We start from the raw sequence: 19,835 nt of genomic DNA, 5'->3' as shown, positions 1-19,835 counted from the left end.
TTCAGGAGTGAGCTGCATTTTTTACAATCATTCCATCGAAGGAAACCTATTGGTTGTATGAACATGGCCAGTGTTTCCCACAGAGCCCCAAACTTCACAATTCTCAAAGAGAATGCACAACAGGGAAACCTGGTCAGAATGGTACAGTTTAAGTTTCAGTCCAAACCTTCATATTCAGTAGAATCCACACCGGGAGAGGCTGCCAGAATGATACAGGGTCAGGATGTCAACAAAAGTAATGATGGGGGAGGGGCGGATACAGTATAGGTCAGTGGTAGAGTGCATGCTTAGCATGCATGAGGTCCTGGGTTCAATCCCCAGTAACTCCACTAAAAAAAAAACAAACAAAAAACCTAATTACCTCCCTGCACCAAAAGCCAAAATGACAGATGCGGCAAAATCCACAGCCACTAGAGTGTCAGCTCCATGGGGGCAGAGGGTTTGTTTACTGCTGTGTGACATGGCCCGGAACCAGTGCCTGATGTACAAGGTGCCCAGGAATTGTCTAACGTGGAGAGGAAAGCTATTATAAGGAAGACAAAACAGTTGAACATCTCAGTGAGCTCAGCCCCAATTAGTCCAAGTAAATTGTCCTGGGAGAAAGATTCTTGTAAGAAGCCTTCAAAGTAAATTCAAGGAAATGATCATTTAGTAAAAATAAGTAAAATCGAACAGTCTGCAATTTGAATGTTAGATTTTTGCCGCTGGCTCCTGTTCTCAGCCTCACCTTTCAAGCAGTGAAGGGCTAAAGTATTTAATCTCATCATTTATGACTTTCTCTGTACCGGGTACCATCAGTTGTGTCCAGCCTAAGTTTCACTATTTTTCTTTCTTTGGGTCTTTGGTGACAAGAACAGACTGAATGAAAAAAAAAAAAAAAAGAAAAACTCATTTTTAATTCCATCAAGCTTCATGAGCAAGAGGTGTGCAAAAAAGGGGGAAAATATTAGAGCATGCATTTTTTCTTACTTTTTATTGAAGTTTAAGTGTAGTTGACTTGCAACAGAGCATGCATTTTGGGTGCCGAACTAAGCTATTAAGGGCCAGGACATTCTGGACACCACTACCCCCTTCTCAGATGCATCAGTAGCTTTCAAGATGGTTGAAATGGTTTTTGCTTGGTTGAACAGTTTACTCAGGTGTCTTATTTCCTGGAGGTAGGGGATGGTTTCCCACAGTTTCTTCTGGACCTCACCTTCCTGGACACTGGAACCCTAAGTCCCACAGCTATCTCAAGTTTCATGGTTCCATCGGAAATCCAGGGCCAGTACCAGACCCTGGGGGTGACTACTGGAGCTTACGGTTGTTTCTGTCCATTAGGACGTTTTCAGCTGTGAGAAATGGGAAAGCCAACTCAAACCAGTGAGACAAAGAGGAGGCTCAGTCCTTTAAAATTCTTGTCAGCAAATCGCCACATCTCAGTTACCTTGGTGTGTCTGTCTGTTGACTGCCTTTTCTCTTTCAAGTTCTGATTGTTCTGGTCTCCGTTTGATGGGTGGTGGGTTTTGGTTTTGGTTTTGGTTTCTGTTTTATTGTATCCTGGATATTTAGGTTGTAAGACTTTGGGTCCCATTTAATCTTTTTGAGCAGGAAGTCACCCATTTGGGTGTAGTCGACAGGTCCAAGTGGGGGTGGAAGTTCCTTCCCTCTGGGCCCTTTTAATACACTGTGTGTGGCGGAGGTAGGAGGGGTGCACGTGGCAGGTGGGGGTGGGTGGCAGAGAGCCAGCTGCCACCATCTCCTTGCTGCTGGGAGAGGCTGTCCCTGTTCAGCTGTCCCCACTCAGCCTCCTGACACTAGTCTGGTGGGGGGAATTAGAGTGTGGCCTGGGCCAGCCTCATTTCTGTGAGTGGTGAGGGTGAGGTGAGGAGGGGAATTCAGCCCCACTGACACTGTCTGGCTGGGGAGGGGCAGGCAGACCCAATATTACGGTCTCTTCTGTCATACTTGCCTTCTCCTGTTCCAAAAAGGATAGTTCAGTCAATTGCAGAGGAGTAAGATTTTCTTTCTTGCTTAAACACCTTGTCCATTTTCAGAATAGACATGTCTCTTATGAAGGGAGCTTAACATCCACGGCAGGACACTGCAAGATCCCCATTGTTACCGTGTTTAAGCCTCAGTGAGGTAAGTGATACTGTTCCTATCATAACATGAGGAAGAGTTAAAACCATTGCCCTAGTTCACACAAGTAGCACAATTTGAACAGGTCGGCAAAATTCCAGATTTTAATTCTTTATTATGAAAGATTTCCAAAATAGTCAAAAAGAGAAAACACAGTGGACCCCCAAATGTTCATCACCCAAATTTAACAGTGATCAAGATTTTGCCACATTTGCTTGATCTATCTCCTTTTCCTCTTTTAAAATTTTTTGGGTTTTTTTTATTGAATGATTTATTTTATTTATTATTGAAGTGTAGTCAGTTTACAATGTTGGGTCAATTTCTGGCATATTCATAGATATGTTCCTTTTCATATTCTGTTTCATTATAGGTTACTACAAGATACTGAACATAGTTCCCTGTGCTACACACTAGAAATCTGTGGCTTCCTTTTTCTGCTTTATCTTATATGCTGAAATAGTTTAAAGCAAATCCCTGATCTGTCATTTTACACTTAGCTATTTCAATAAGCATCTCTTAAATATGGACTATTTGTTACAAAACCAGAAAGCCATTATCAGACCTAACACACACATTTAACAGTTACATTTCTGTGATTAACAATCACATTTCTATGATTTCTTCAAGTTTTCACTTAACAGTTTATTTAGTCTGTAAGTATAATTTTCTTTTTATTTTCTTTCTTTCCTTTTTTTGGGGGGGGGGTATTGTCCCAATTTTGGTATCAGAATAATATTGGCTTCTGTTTTCTGGAAGAGATTGTGCATAATTGGTACTGATTCTTTAAATGTTTAGTAAAATTCTCCATTGAAACCATCTGGCCTCAGAGGTTTCTTTTTTGGAAGCTTGTAAATTATGGATTAAATTTTTTCAGTAGTTACAGGGCTATTCAGATTATTGCATATTGTGTGAATTTGGGTGGTCTGGTTTTCAAAGAATTGGTCTGCTTAATTTAAGTTGTTGAATTTACCTGGATAGAGTTGTTCATAGAAATCCTTTATTAAGTTTTTATTGGCTGCAATATCTATAATTGTTTTATTTTTTAAAAAATTTTGGTGGGGAGGTAATTAGGTTTGTTTGTTTATGATGGAGGTACTGGGGATTGAACCCAGGACCTTGTGCATGCTAAGCACACACTTTACCACTGAGCTATACCTTACCCCACAACATCTGTAATTATATCTCCCATTTTATTCTTGATACTGGGAAGGTTGTGTCCTGGAGGCAGCTTCCAGTGGGGGAAGGGCAAGAGGAACACATTCCAAGGACAGGTTGGGGATGAGGAGCCTCTTAACTGTCCAAGTCCAGCTCATGGGTTAACCAGTGGTCACATCCTTTCAATGACCTCCCCCAGCATAGCCCCTCCTTTTTACAAGGAGGCCTTCTTCCCTGTAGTGGAGAATGGTATTTAGAAGCCAAAATACGGGTACTAAGTTGCTCATTACTTTAGATATTCACAGCTCCCACACTCTCTTATGTCCCAGAACTGGAGGGGACATTTGTGTTTATACACACACATTTATATTTTCTATATTTTTTATACAATTGACCCTTGAACAACACAGGTTTGGACTGCATGAGTCCATTTATATGTGGATTTTTTTCAATAGTAAATAGTTAATACACAATCCACAATTGGTGGCATCCACAGATGCAGAGCATCAGATGTGGAGGAACCTTGGGTATGGAGGGCCAACTATAAGTTACACTCAGATTTTTAACTGAGTGGAGGGTTGGTGCCCCTAACCCCCAGGTTGTTCAAGGGCCAACTGTACGTATTGAAATGCATATATTGACACCGGTACCACCAATTCTAACCCCAAACCACAGGTTGCATTCTGTTTTCTCCCTTCCCAGGGAAGAGCTCTTATGCCTAAAGAATTCATTGTGTTGTTTTAAGCTAAGTTTGCGCCTAATCTCCTATAGCCACCATAAGAAACTAATCTACTCTTCTACTGTCCTTTCTTGATTCCTTGAGAATCCTGCCCTGCTCTCCCTCTGCCCCTGGCTCCTCTGTACTTGTCCTTAGAGCAGTTCCGTGCCGAGGTGAAGAGCACAGGCTCTTGAGTCAGAGCTGGGTTCAGGTCCAGCCTCTGCCCCTTGCCAGCTCTGGGACATGGGGAATGTAATCTCATTGAACCTCAGCCTTCCTGTCTGTCAAAAGGGAGCATCAGTCCTCCTGACCTATCACTGTTTATTGAGAACTTATCTAATACGCCAGGCTCTGAACCACAGCCTTAGATAAATAAGCTCACATAATCTCCAAAACCACTCTACAGCTTGGGTTCTGTCACCAATGCTGAAGCATTGTTAAATGATACAGACTCACCAGTGTTTTTTTAACAGGACTAATTAAGAAACATCAAAGATTCACAAGTCCATGAACCTGGAAGCAGGATGTGCTGTTGAGCCGTTTCTGGCTTTAGGACGAAAATTCAGCAGCAATGATTCCTTTTTATAAAACACACACGAACGTCAAAAAATTACTAGGCAACAAAGAAGTAAAGCTGCCAGCCAGCATTTCACACTTTACAGAGATAACAGTATGACGATGGGGTGTCTGACAAGCACGTTGGCAAAGATGGCTTTATGAGGCCGAGTAGCATCTGCTTCTGTGTAGCTGCCAAGAAGTGGGACTTTCCCCTGAGTAGAGTTTCAACAGCTTGTCACCTGCCCACACGTTTAATCCTCTCAACTGTCCTGTGAGGTGGGAACTACTGGAATCTTCAAATTGCAGATGACAATTAACTTAAAGCAAAGTTAATTGACCAGTGAGTGGCATCACGATGATTTTTCACTTGGGCATTTTGGCCCCAGCATGAGAATATGTGCCACCGCCTCCCCTGCCCCTGTTTCCCAGGGCAGAGTGGCTGGCCTGGCTGCTCTGTGGAACAGCTGCTGGCGTTGTTAACACAGCTGTGCAGCTGGTGCTTGTCCAAGGCGGACCCGTGACAGCTGGACTCCAGCCCACACTCTGCTCACTAAGCGCGGGGGGCTGTGTCTGCTTGGTGAAAGGGGCACCTTTCTCTGATTTCCACAAAGATGCCAAACAGGCTAGGGAGTCCCTGCCTTTTTCTCATGACTTCTTTTCCTTCCTCCAGTTCTGTCTTCTCGTGACTCTGCCCTTCCCCAGAAAAAGGAGGAGAGGACGACTGAGTTCCAGGTGAGTTGTGTTTTCATCTCTTGTTTGGCAGTGAGTGGCTGTGTCTTTTCTGATTTCTCAGAGGATGAAAGATAATATCAGATATTTGGTATCTGTCATGTACCAGGCATTTGTTTTTTAGTAGGCAATTTTATTTATGGTTTCTGTCTGTCCTCCGTTTTATTTCCCAAGTAATAGTGTAAAAGCAAATGAAAATTTTCTACTTTACTACTCGCCTTCCAAACCATAGTTTTTGATACTGTTTAAAATAGTCACTGATAACTGTATTTGCAATAATAGGAAAAGTATGATTTTGAATTGTGCTTTCTTCACCTACTTTTTATAACAGCCTCATTGAAGTATAATTCACATATTGTACAATTCACCCATTTAAAGTGTAGAATTCAATGGGTTTTTTTTCAAATTTGAAGTATAGTTGATTTACAATGTCACGTTACTTTCTGGTGTACAGCAAAGTGATTCAGTTATATATACGTATATATATTCTTTTTCATTATGTGTTATTACAGGCTATTGAATATAGTTCCCTGTGCTATACAGTAGGACCTTGTTGTTGATCTATTTTATATATAGTAGTATGTATCTATTAGTCCCTGGACTCCTAATTTATCCTCCCCTCTTACCCCCGTTTGTTTGTTTTCTATGTCTGTGACTGTTTCTGTTTCGTAAATAAGTTCATTTGTGTCATTTTTTTTAGACTCCACGTATATCATATGATATTAGTCTTTCTCTGTCTGACTGACTTCACTTAGTTTGACAATTTCTAGGTCCATCCGTGTTGCTGCAAATGGCATTATTTCATTCTTTTTTAATGGCTGAGAGGTAGTCCATTATGTAATACACCACAGCTTCTTTATCCAGGCATCTGTCAGTGGACGTTTAGGTTACTTCCATGTCTTGGCTATTGTAAATAGTACTGCTGTGAACCAGTGGTTTCTAATATATTCACAGATACCACAGTTATTTTTAGAACATTTTCATTACCTCAAAAAGCAACCCTGTACCTATTAGCTACCACAGCCCCTCCACCCCTCATAAAAATAGAATTGTATAATATGTAGTCTTTTCATGACTCGCCTCTTTGATTTGGTGTAATGGTTTCAAGGTTTATCCATGTTGTGGCATGTATCTCTACTTCATTTTCCTTTTTATGACTGGATAATATTCCATTTATGAATATAGCACATTTTAATTATCTATTCATCATCTTGGAATATTTACCCCTTCTAGCTGTTATGTATAATGCTACTGTAAACATCTGTATACAAGTTTTTGTGTGAATGTTGTAATTTCTCTTGGATATTTCTCTTGGGTAGAGATGGAATTGCTGGGTCATCTGGTAACTCTGTTTAAATGTTTGAGGGCCTGCCAGACTTTTCCAAAGTGGCTGCACCATTTTACATTCCTGCCAGCAGTATATTAGGGTTCCTCTCCACATTTTTGCCAACACTTGTTACTGATTTTTTTTCCATTCTAGCCAGCCTACTGGGTGTGAAGTGGTATTTGTGGTTTTAATCTGCATTTTTCTTAATGACAAATCTGTTCACTTTAAAACTGGGTTTTTAGACTTGATAGCATTGAGTTGCCAGAGTGCTTCAGATGTTCTGGATACTAGTGCCTCATGAGACACATGGTTTGCAGATGTTTTCTCCCATTACGTAGGTTGTCTTTTCACCTTCTTAATAGTGTCCTTGGTACAAAATGTTTAATTTTGATGAAAATTTCAAAATTAAAAAAGAAAAAACAAAATTTTTGTCGTTTCTCATGTTCTAAGAATCTTCTCCTAAATCTGAGGTCATACATATTCACCCCTGTTTCCTTTGGAAATATTTCTAGCTTTGACTCTCACTTTTAGCTCTTGGGTCAATTTTGAGCTAATTTTGTATAAAGTAAGACGTGTCCAGTTTCATTCTTTTACATGTGGCTGTACAGTGGTCCAACACTATTTGTTGAAAAAAATGATACCCCATTGCATGGTCTTGGCACCCTTGTTGAAAACCAGTAGAGCATAGACACACCACCATTCTGATGTGTGACTCATCACACAGTAGATTTGCCTGTTCTGGTTTTTTGCTGTAGTTGGATGTGATGTGTCTCTATGGTTTTGTTGTTGTTGTCATTTTCTATGTTTCTTGGGTCTTTTTTTTCAACATTTTGCCACAATTTTCAAACAGTAACATTGAAAAATCTGTTGGATTGACCCTTTTATCATTATACAATGTCATTGTCTGTGTCTGGTAACAATTTTTGTCTTAAAGTCTGTTTTCTGATATTAGTATGAACACTCCACCTTTCTTCTGGTTGTTGTTTGCATGCTGTCTTTTCCCACCTGTTCACTTTCAGCCTAGTTGTGTCTTTGGAGTGTGAGAGGAAAATCAAAATGGAGTTAATGTTGCTAAGAGAGCTGTCTGAAATAGAGCTGGGAGGCCATTAAGGAAGTTGGGTCATGCACGTCTCAGCCTCTGACCTTTTTGCTCTGATGAAGTTATCTAGGGCATCTGCCAGAAATCCATGCCTGTCCACTTACCGGACCCTTGCCCTAAAAACCAAACCAAAACAACACCACACACACACAACTCATGGTTCCCAAGGACAAATATTTTCTGCCTCACATCAGAGTCCATCACAGTTCTTACCCAGCAACTTTTAACAACCTTTGTACCTTTTTGTCTTTTATCAGCCCATGACTCTTTCTCTTCCTTGGAGCACTCTCATGGTTACCTGCATCTGTGTCTCCCAAATTGATAGACTCTTGACTTACTTGCAGACTCCTGTTATTTTTTGGTTGACAGAAGCTCCTGAGGGACAGCTCAGAACTCAGCTTTTCCTTTTAAGCTTTGTGAGGAGTTCATTGTCTTCCCCCAGCTGAACTGCTTCAGGCCGTCGTGATGTTAAAACATTGCATGGGGCGGGCCTTCCAGGGAATCAACTGATTGGTCCGATAGTAATTCTTTTTTCAAAGGAGGCTTAGAAAGAGCTCCAGTCCTACTCTGCTTCCTGGAGTATGGAAATGCAGACTGTTGGTTTCCGAGACTGTTGCTGAGCAGGGGAGTGGGAGATGGGACTAAGCTAAGGTAAAACCATAAATCTAGCTGTTCTTACTGAGGTTCAGCTGTTTTTCTTGTCTGAACAGTCCCTAGGTTGCTGCATGCCTGTGGTTAGTTTCCAGAGTTCTGGGGAAAAAAAAGTCAATTCTATATCTACTAGTTTTTCATTCCTTGTATGTAAGGTGAAGTTTCAGAGGTCCTTACTCTACCATTTTTGCTCAATGTTCCTGTGTTAGTATTTTCATGGACTTAACATAAAATTGAGATTCATCAGTATTGTTCCATTCATCAGTTCATTCCATTTAGATTTCCATTTCTTAGTATAGTGTGGATATACATCCATGGTATGGATTTATCACAATTTGTTTATCTGCTGACCAGCTAATGCAGCTTTCAGTTCATTTCCAGCTGTAAGAACTTATGAGTAAAGCTGCTATAAACATTGCATACAGTTTGGGGGTGTGTGTTGTCATTTCTTGTGGGTGACTACATAGGAGTGAGGTTGCTGGGCCTTGGGATAAGTTTTAGTCAAGTTGATAATAAACTGTCAATTTTCCAAAGTGCGGTTACATTTTGTGTGAGTTCCACACAAATGAACTTGATATTTTTATTTATTTATTTATTTTAATTCATAGTAATAGGTGTATACTAGCATCTTAAACTGTGGTTTTAATTTGCCTTTCCCTATTGACCAATGATGTTAAACACATCCAATGCTTATTGGCCATTCCTGGGTCTTCTTTTGAAAGTGTCAGTTCAAATATCTTTTTCCACCTAAAAACTTGGGTTATGTGTTGTCTTTTCATTAGATTGTCAGAGCTCCTTATCTATGATTGATGCAAGTCCTTCATCACATTTGTCTTAGATATTTTCTCTCCCTATGTAGCTTAACTTTTAAACTTTGTAGGAGGGAGGGTGGTAGCTCAGTGGTAGAGCACATGCATGAGGTCCTGGGTTCAGTCCCCCGTGCCTCCATTAACAACAACAATAAAAAACTTTGTAATAGTGTCTTCAGAAGTTTTTAATTTAATGAGATGGAATTTATCAAGCTTATGGAGTTTTTCTTTAGGTTCATCCTTTCTGTGTCCAATTTCAGAAATCTTTGACTAACCCATGTTCATAAAGCTTTTCTTCTGTGTTAGAAGTTTTATAGCTCCAGTTTTACATGTAGGTCTATGATACCTTCTGGGTAAACGTGTAATTATGGTGCAAAGGATTAAGTTTCATATATTTTAACGTATGGTTGTTCAGTTACTCCAGTAACATTTGTTGAAAAACTACTGTTTCTCTGTTGAATTGCCTTGGAACTTCTGTCAAAACTTAACTGACAAGATATGTGTGGAGTAGTTCTGGATTGTCTGCTCTGTTCCATTGAGCTATGTGTCTGTTTCCATGCTGATACCAACCTGTCTTGACTGCTGTAGCTTTAGAGTAAGTCATGAAATTAGGTAGCATGAACCTTCCAATTTTGTTCTTCAACATTGTTAGAGGTGTCCTATATCCTATGACTTTTCCATATACATTTTAGAATCAACTTATCAATATCTACAGGAAAGCCTGATGGGATTTACATGATGACTGTGTTAAATCTGTCGATCAAGCTGGGGAGAATTGACATTTTAACAATAATCTGTCTTACCCAAGAAAAATGATCTCTCTCGATATACATAGGTCTAGCCTCCTGTAAGTTCTGTCTGAATGATAGATTATAGTGTACAAATCATATTCTTCTGTCATAGTCTACCTGCAAGAGGGGGTGACCTCTCATCCCCTGACGGATGCTATGGTGCTGGAGGAGGTCACCCCTCCCCCAGGCCCCTTGGCTGCCTGGGGACCCCCTTGGGATTAACTGAGTGAACAACAGTGGAGAGGATGGACTGGGTGAGGGACGCTGCCACCACCCACGTGATGGAGCTCAGTGGAATGCCACTGCTTTCCACCCTGTAGCCAGGAAGTCCCTGATAAAGAAGAGGACCCAAGCATCCACACAGCTGGTCACATTTCAGGCAGTCTTCTCATCACTGGATGATGCCCTGGCCAACAAATGGTTCCATCTTCACATTGATTATAAACCACAGGGCCATTACCTAAAAACTATCATCTAGGATAAAGGACTGTGGGGTCTCTTGCCTCACAGACACACAAAGTATAAATCAAGTCACATGTGTCTCTCCACAAACTAAATCCACAACACAAGACCTTGCCGGGACACTCCTTAGCCTCTTCAGAATTACAGAAATTACTGATAGCATCCAAGGCACACATTTCACTTTCCAAAATACACATTGCTAGTTCTTAGAAGAGGCATTCAGTAGAATTTTCATGTTGTGATTGGCCCCAGATAGCTTGTTTTATTAAAGAGAGAGAATGGTCACCTCAACAACTCCTTTCCAAATTTCAGTCAAGCAAATGACTCCTAAATGGGTCTCTGTCTTGCCCCAGACTTGACTTTATCCTGATTCAGGGCTCTTTGGCTGACTCACACCATTTCACCCTTCCGTTATCCTTTCCTGTATTTAAAGTGGGTTATGTATGACCTCCATGTAGATAAAGACTCATTATGTATGAGGCCCCTCAATAATCTTTCCCCCCTACCATTAGACATTTTTTTATCTTGCCCCCATCCCATAAGGGCTGGAAACCAGACTGAAGGTGACTACTCTCCTGGAACCCACTGGAGCCTAAACTTCCACCACCCAGAAAACTTCCCTGAATATTTGGATTATAAGGGATGGATAATTAATCTGCACTCTCCCTCTGATCCTCTTCAGGACCACCCAGGACCATCCTCACAGACAGCATGGACATGCAGAAAAGGAGACAGAAAACTCTTCTTAGTACATTAAAAAAAGTCACATTAGGACATCATAAGTCCATCACTGTATTAGTTTACTGTTGCTGTCCTGAACAAAATAGCACAAGCTGGGTGGCTTAAACAACAGAAGTGTATCCCCTCCCGGGTCTGGAGGCTAGAAGTCCAAGATCAAGGTGTTGGCAGGTCTGTTTTCTGCTGAGACCTCTCCTTGCCTTGTCTTTGTGTGTGTTCCCACCTGGTGTCCTTTGCCCAAATCTCCTCTTACAAGAATGCCAGTCAGATTGGATTAAGGCCCGCCCCAAAGACTTCGTTTTCACTCAATCACCTCTTTAAAGACCTCGTCTCCAAATACCGGTCATGTTCTGAGGTACCAGATGTTAGGACTTTAACATATGAAATTGGGGGGAAGGTGGACACAGTTTGGCCCATAACAACTACTTACCCCATAATGATGAAGCCAGACAACCCCTCCTTGGTGACAACGGGTGCCAAGGAAGCTCAATACCATGTGACTGAGCCTACCAAATGCAGCTGTGCACCGTCCTGGTGACTGTTGGTCTGGTTATCACGGGTCCGGCTGCTGTCGCTGGTTTGTAACCTGGATGCCCAAACCCTCCAAGGAAGCCACTGATTCAACCAGAGTTGGCGAATGCTGACGCTTGCATGCCATCAGGTTTGGCTAATACAAGCCCTGTGATCCAAAGACTTTGCCAGCTTGCCTATCACCAACCAGTCCTTTACTCTAGAGGTAAGGGGACCACAGTAATGAGTCAAATTAAATGGCCTCCCTACAGGCTCAAGCTGGATATTTCCACTGGCAAACAGTCTGACACCCTGTTAACAACATACACCCAAATCAGGCCATGTGACCTAAAACCCATTTGCAGCTGAACTCCTTCCCCTGGTTACACCACTGATCCTTACATATACTTCCCCAAACTCTCAGCACATATCCTGCAAGAACATAATTGCCAGACCTGCCACCTTGACCTGAAAAATAACACCAAGATGTCATTGTATTTTTTCAATGGCAAACTTCTCCTGATCTGTTGGCCTTACTCTGCTTCAACTTTTCTATGAATACACTGTATTTAAAACCAGGTGATTGTGTCCTCTAGTTTTATTTCTTCTTTCCAATTTGTACACCCGCTAGTTTTTACACTAACTTGGACCTCCAGTCCAATATTGAATATAAGTAGTGAAATTGGACGTCATTGCCTTGTTCTCAGTTTTAACAGGAAAGCATTCATTCTTTCAGTATTATGGATGGTGTTAGCAGTGGAGTTTTTATAGCTACCTTTTATCAGTGTGAGAGAGTTTCCTTCTGTTTATACTTTAGAGTGTTAATCATGAATGCGTATTAAATTTTGTCACTTTTTCTGTAGCTATTGGAATGGTCATATGATGATTCTTTTTAGTCTCTTATTAACATGAATTATATTGATATAGTTCAAATGGCAAACTGACATTGTATTCCCTAAATGATCACCATTTGGTCATGAATTTACTCTTTGTAAATATTGCTGGATGTGATTTCCTGATGTTTTCATATGAATTTCCATGTATATCCATGAGGTATATCCGTCTATAGTTTGCTTTTCTTGTCGTATCTTTGCCTGGCTTGGGTATCAGAGAAATGCTGGCTTCATAAAATCAGTCGGAGAGAATTTCTTCCTCTTCAATTCTCCAGAAGATTTTGTACAACATTAGTACTAATTTAACCCTTTGAATTTACCAATGAAGCAATCTGAGACTTGAGTTTTTGTTGATTAGTTTTTAATTTTAAGTGGGAAGGAATTTAACTATAGATTCAATTTTTTTTAAATACAGAGCTATTCCATTATTCTGTTTCTTCTTGAGTTTGCTATGGGTAGTCTGTATATTCCAAGGAATTTTTCCATTTGGCTTTATTGGTACAAAGGTACGCATAATATTCTGTTAATGGCTTTAATATCTGTAGTGATGTCCACTCTCTTCCCTGATATTAGTAATTTTTTTCTTGTCTTTTTATTCATAATTAGACTGACTAGAGATTTGATTTTATTGATCTTGTCAAAGAAGTGAATTTTTGTTTCACTGATTCCTGCTTTGTTATTTCCTTCCTTTTGCTTACTTTGGGTTTAGTCTTTGGACATGAAAGCTTAGGTCATTAACATCTATCTTCTATTCCAATGTAAACATCTATTGCTATGAATTCTTCCTAAGCACCAATGTAGTTGCATAAATTACTTTTGGTGTAGTGTGCTTTAATTTACCCTTGTGATTTCTTTTTTGTCCCATCTCGTATGATTTCAACTCTCTTGAAAGTTGCAGTGTATCTGAAAGGAATTTCTATTCTGCTGCTGGTGGGCTAATTGATCTACAAATGCCAATTACATCAGGTTGATCAGTAATATTGTTCATGTCTTCTGTGTTCTTACAAATTGTCTTTCTACTTGTTCTGTCGTTTACAGAGAAAAGAATGTGGAAGAGACATTCTAGTAGGTGTGTAGTGGAGTCTAGTTGTGGTTTAACTTTTAATTTTCTTAATTGCTAATGATGTTGTATATATTTCTGTGTGCTTATTTGGCATCATTATAGCTGTTTTGGTGAAGTGTATGTTGATGTCTTTTGCCAACTTCCAGTTGGGTTGTTCATTACTGTTGAATTTTATAGTTCTTATTGTTGTTTTGAAAGTTTTTTTATATATTACAGAGAGATTTTTCTGAATATGTGATTTGCAAATATTTTCCTATGGCCTATAGCTCATCTTTTTCATTCCCTTGAAATTGTCATTTACATATTTTAAAATTTATTGATAAGGTCCAATTTATTAATGTGTTTTTATACGGGTTGTGCTTTTGGTGTCAAATCTAAGAACTCTGCTTAACCTCAGGTCCCAGAGATTTTATTTTTTATTTTAAAAATTTATAGTTTTACACTTTATAGTCAGATCCATAAATAATTGCTAATTTTAGTATAAGGTATGTTTGGTTAAGGCTTATTTTATTTTGCAGATAGAAGGTCAGTTGTTCAACCATTTGTTGAAAGCATGTTCTTCATCCACTGAATTGTTTTTGCGTTCTTTGTCAAAGTCAATCTGCCATATTTATATGCATACACTTCTGAATTTTCTATTATGTTCCATCAATCTATGTGTCTGGGCCTTCATTATAGCCACATTCTTGATTACTGTAGCTTTAGAGTATCTCTCAACATCAAGTAGTATGATTCTACTAATTTATTCTTTTAAAATAAAATTTTGGTCTATTTAAGTTCTTTTGCTTTTTCTAAATTTTAGAATGAGCTGGTCTATACCTACAGAAATGCTGCTAGAACTTTGATTAATATTAATATTACATTAAATCTGTAAATCAGTTCGAGGATAATTGACGTACTTTGTTTTGAGTATTCTAATTCATGAACACTGTATATCTTGTCAATTATTTAGGTGTTTGATTTCTTTCAGTACTTTGTACTGTGTGGCAGACAAATTCTACATGTGTTGTTAGATTTATACCTAAGCATCTCATTCTTTGGAGAGATTGGCATTGTGTTTTAAATTTTGTTCATTGCTAGGGCATAGAAAAATTAAAAATTGCTAGGATACAGAAATATGATTTTGTGTGTGTGTGTGTGTGTTGACCTTGATAAACTACTTATAAATTCTAGGTCTCTGTAGAATCTTTAGAATTTTCTGGGTATGTAATTATTTCTTCCTTTCCAGTCTATATACCTTTTATTTCTTTTTCTTGCCTTGGTGCACTGGCAAGCACTTCCAATACAGTTTTGAATAGAAGTGGTGGGAATGGATATCCTTGCTTTTGTCCCCAGTCATAAGGGGAAATAATTCAGTCTTTACTAATGAGGATGATGTGACCTGATGGTTTTGGTAGGTGCCTTTTATCAAGTTGAGGAAGTTCTCTTCTTTTCCTACTTTTCTAGTTTTTTTTTTTTAAATCATTACTGGATGCTTTAATTTGTCAAGTGCTTTTTCTGTGTCAGCCAATATGATAAAGTGTTTTTTCTTTCTGAGACCAATACTGGAAAACTTTTTCTGAAAAGGACCATATGATGGCCATTCTGACAAGTGTGATGTGGTGTCTTATTGTGATTTAGATTTGCATTTCCCTGATATTGGTGATGTTGAGCAGCTTTTCACGTTCCTGTTGGCCATCTGTATTTCCTCTTTTGGAAAAATGTTTGTTCAGTTCTTCTGCCCATATTTTAAATGGGTTGTTTGCTTGCTTGCTTTTTAATTGAAGTACAGTTGATTTAAAATTTTGTATTTGTTTCTAGTGTACAGCATGGATGGATTTGGAGGGCATTATGCTAAGTAAAATAAGTCAGAGTAAAGACAAATACTATAAGATGTGGAATCTAAAAAAAATTACAGCAAACTAGTGAATATAACAGAAGAGAAACAGACTCACAGATGTAGAGAAGGAATTTGTGGCTCTACCCACTTTCCCAAGCACGTTCTGGGTATCTACCAACATCAGTAACTTTGAACTTACCTTTTATCATTTGATTCTGCATAGTATTCCACTGAATGGATAAAGCCATTACTTGTTCTGTCAGATCCAACTGGTTAATGCAAAGTGTGCTAAGACCAATAATGCAGTGATGAACATCCTTTTACGTATATCCACAACACGTTTACATGCCATGAGATAAAGCAGTAAAATTTAGCTGTAAGGGATTTTCATTTAGTTAGTAATTTTGCTTGTTTTATTGCTTTGGTGAAATTGATAATGGTCACTGTTAAGTAATTTTTCAGAAAAGTAAAAGGGGAGGGTATAGCTTAGTGGTAGAGCACATGCTTAGCATCCATGAGGTCCTGGGTTCAATCCACAGTACCTCATCTAAAAAATAAATAAGTAAACCTAAATCACCCCATCCCCCAAAAAAGTAAAGAAAAATCATCCCAACCCTCTGCCGGCGTAAACCAGGCAGCTTATTCATCAGCATCCTTCCATGTGCCTCTGTGCACATAGCCACGTCTCTGGGGACACACACCTTTATTACTGGGAGCAGACCAGGAAGGCGTTAACCTAGTTTTCTCATGACAGTACTTTTCCTGTCATTATACAGCTTTATTATATTTCTCACGTCTGTATATTATTGGAATATATTTAAATATTTTGCTGGTGCTTTTTTTTTTTGAATTTATATAAACATTTTTGTGTACGATCTTTCTTACTTTTGCTATACTCTTCTAAACAAAACCACTAATGCTAGGATTTGCCAGGTCAGAGTATTCTGATACATCTTGACCAGCTAATGGGGTTCACTCCTACTAAGGGAGGGTGAACCCAGAGTGCTGTGTATGTATGTGGCAGTTAATCTAAATTGCTAATGTTAATGAAATCTCAATCAAAATTCAACAGGTTTCTTGTCTACTCTATTCCATTTTTTTGTGGGGGGGACACAATGGAGGTGGAATGTGACAAAATTAATATGCTTGATTTCTGCTAAAGCCCCCGACTGAGTATGTCTCGATGAAGGGCTAGGGTAGAGAAGGCCTGTGACGTAGCCTGAATGGAAATAGTGGGAGGAAACCAATGACTAACAATTCAAGTTTACTAAGAAAATTTCTGTCATTAGTAACTCAGAGTTACAGTCAACCCTAATTAATGACTTAAGGTTTGAAATTTCCAATCATATAAACTGCAGTGTGCTGTTACCAGATTAATTTTTAAAAACTTGTATTTTTCAGTCTATAAAATACAAACTAACACTACTATTACACCACACACAGTGGATGATACTGGACCTATAACTGAAGCTGGATGGAGGATGGGAGCCAGTCCTGAGTCTTGTCCACATCTGCTCTGTTGTGGCTGGCGTATTTATTACATGATTCTCTGTACTTCAGTTCACAGTTTCCTGAAATTAATCTTATTAAGGCGACTTGAAGGATTCCTTGTCTATTATGAATCTGGGGCACGGAGTTGATGAGAACTTAAAAATATCTGTGCTAATTAGAAGGACTTTCTCCACTTGGTTCAGTAATTGCCGGGCGCCTGTTAGGAGCCAAACACAGTTGTACACGGTAGAGATACAGGGGTGGAACACACTCCTCCCCCCACAGAGGTTACACTGCAGCTGACGTCAGTTTGGCTTGTCCATTGTTACACTTCTGTTACAGTCCTGCCCGTGACCTTCACTTATACGCCTTCTTCTCCTAGGTAGACCCCAGTGAGTCTTCTCTTGTGTGGCATCTTGAGAACTGGGACATTCAGAACTCTTAACCACTGACCATATTTATAGGTTTTCTCTCATCTGTGAAAGCTGATGTCTGCCAAGAATCCACCTCCCAACTGAATCCTTAAAACACAGTGTTTGTTTCATAATAGAATTTATTTCCCATGAAGATTCCCTTAAGTGTCTGAGTTCTGAAGGAATTTCCCACAATTACCAGCGTCGATGTCCCAGTGGAGATGCAGAAGGGAACTCTCACTGAAGGCTCTTCCCTGCCTCACATTTCTATAGATTGCCTCCAGTGTGGACCCTCTGATGGTATACAAGATGTGATCTCTGGCTGAAGCCCTTACAACATATACCACAGATGTACGGTCTCTCTCCAGTGTGGACCCTCTGATGCGTGTGGAAATGCGAGGCCTGGCTGAAGCCCTTGCCGCACTGCTGACATGTATAGGGTTTCTCTCCAGTGTGGACCCTCTGGTGAGCACTGAGCCCCGCGCTCCAGCTAAATTCCTTCCCGCACTCCTCACATTTGAATGGTTTCTCTCCTGTGTGAAGGATCTGATGGACTTGAAGATTTGACCTCTGGCTGAAGGCCTTACCGCATGTAGCACACTTATATGGTTTCTCTCCGGTGTGGACCCTCTGATGGGCTTGAAGATGGGAGGCCTGACTGAACCGCTTCTGACATGCCTCACATTTGAACGGTTTCTCCCCGGTGTGGACACTCTGATGGGCTTGAAGGTTGGAGGCCTGGCTGAAGCCCTTCCCACACTCCTCACATTTGTAGGGCTTCTCCCCCGTGTGGACCCTGTGGTGGTTGTGAAGATTCAAGCTCCAGTTGAAGCGCTTCCCACACACCTCACACTTGTATGGTTTCTCCCCAGTGTGGACCCTCTGGTGGGCTTGGAAATAGGAACTCTGACTGAAGCCTTTCCCACACACGTTGCATCGAAATGGCTTCTCTCCCGTGTGAACCCTCTGATGGCTCTGGAAACTTGAGGCTGAACTAAAGCCCTTCCCACACTCCTCACATTTATAGGGCTTCTCCCCCGTGTGGACACGTTGATGGCTGTGAAGATTAAAGCTCAGACTGAAACACTTGCCACACTCCTCGCATCTGTACGGCTTCTCTTCCGTGTGGACTCTCTGGTGGGTGTGGAGATTGGAGCTGCAGCTGAAGCGTTTGCCGCAGTCTGCACACCTGTATGGCTTCTCTCCCGTGTGGATTCTCTCATGGGCCTGCAGGTGGGATCTCTGGGTGAAGCCCTTCCCGCAGACCTCGCATTTGTACGGCTTCTCCCCGGTGTGGACTCTGCAGTGAATGTTCAGATCAGTGCTTCGACTGAAGCCCTTCCCACAGCTCTCACACCTGTAGGGCTTCTCCCCTGTGTGGACAGGCAGGTGGGCGTACAGGTGTGACGTCTGGTTGAAGCTCTTCCCGCACTCGTGGCACGAGTAAGGCTTCTCCCCCGTGTGTACCCGCTGATGAGTCTGCAGGTTGGAGCTCTGGCTGAAACCCTTCCCACACTCGTGACACCAGTACCGTTTTGTCCCTGGTTGAATGGGAACAGCGGAGCCATACCTGGCGTCCTTCTCACGGGTTCCACATGTAGGGGACTCCTTGCCTGAGTGGACCTGCTGATGGAGTTCAAGATGGAAGCCGTCACTGAATTCGTTTTCATGTTTATTATTACACTGGGAGGTTTTCTGTGTGGTCTGAGTCACACTGAGCCGGGCAAGAGGTGATGCCTTCAAGATGTCTTCACCACGCTCTCTGTTGCCGTGACCTTGCTCTCTTTTGTGCACTGTATCATCCTCGTGGTGGTGGGAAATACAACTGAAAATGTCAATGTCACTGCACGGAGCAAACATAAATAATTTGTGTTTCATCAGAGTCTGCTGACAGCGCCGCTGATAATTCTGTGCCTCGTTCAGGTAGAGTTTATTCCAGGAATTCTGAACTCTCCCAGATGGAAAGCCTTGATTTTCAGTAACATTGGAATGATCCTCTATAAGACTGATGACACAGCTGTCTTCCACATGAGCCTGAAGGGAGACTCCCGCAGAAGGGTTACATGGTTTGGGGGACTCAGAACTCTCTCCTCGGATATTTAGCCCGGAGTCTTGACTTTGGGTTAATTTGTTCATGACATGTCTCTTGATTTGCCAGCATGAAAGCTCTCCTAGAGAGAGGCACCTTACTCCTGTTTCATGAAGAGGTTCCATCTCACTGTGATTCCTGACTCCTGAAAGGAGAACAAGAATAAGAAATTAAGGACAGAGTGACCTCAGCAAGATGGTAGATGAGGAGCTCCAAGCCCTTGCTTCCCTGTGGAAACATTAAAAAAACGACAAACAGACATCAGTGCAGATCACTTCATTAGAGTTCTGAGAAACAGCCCCAGGTCTACGGCAACCAAGACAGCATCAAATCAAGAAAAGCCAAACTTAAAAAGGTGTGAGATTTGGGATCAGCCCAGAATGAGTCTGCTCATATCGT

General features: G+C 40.7%; 1 protein-coding gene and 1 long non-coding RNA gene across 2 annotated transcripts in view; one reads left to right on the top strand and one right to left on the bottom strand.

Moving 5' to 3' along the window:
* The first annotated feature begins 2,440 nt into the window (after positions 1-2,440).
* The window catches only part of LOC116665682, a 19,221-nt gene continuing 1,826 nt past the window's right edge, over positions 2,441-19,835 (top strand). Inside the window, exons 1-2 of the long non-coding RNA XR_004322316.1 lie at positions 2,441-4,892; positions 5,223-5,284. This is a non-coding gene — a long non-coding RNA (uncharacterized LOC116665682). The remainder of the gene's footprint in view (positions 4,893-5,222; positions 5,285-19,835) is intronic.
* The window catches only part of ZNF235 (zinc finger protein 235), a 17,630-nt gene continuing 14,086 nt past the window's right edge, over positions 16,292-19,835 (bottom strand). The window contains exon 5 of the mRNA XM_006175035.3: positions 16,292-19,581. Coding sequence (XP_006175097.1) covers positions 17,615-19,581 — 1,967 coding nt within the window. The 3' untranslated portion in view covers positions 16,292-17,614. The remainder of the gene's footprint in view (positions 19,582-19,835) is intronic.

The sequence above is a fragment of the Camelus ferus genome, chromosome 9, assembly GCF_009834535.1.
Source record: "Camelus ferus isolate YT-003-E chromosome 9, BCGSAC_Cfer_1.0, whole genome shotgun sequence".
Classification (NCBI taxonomy): Eukaryota; Metazoa; Chordata; class Mammalia; order Artiodactyla; family Camelidae; genus Camelus; species Camelus ferus.
The sequence above is the reverse complement of the archived record's forward strand: the minus strand, read 5'-3'. Positions and strand labels throughout refer to the sequence as shown.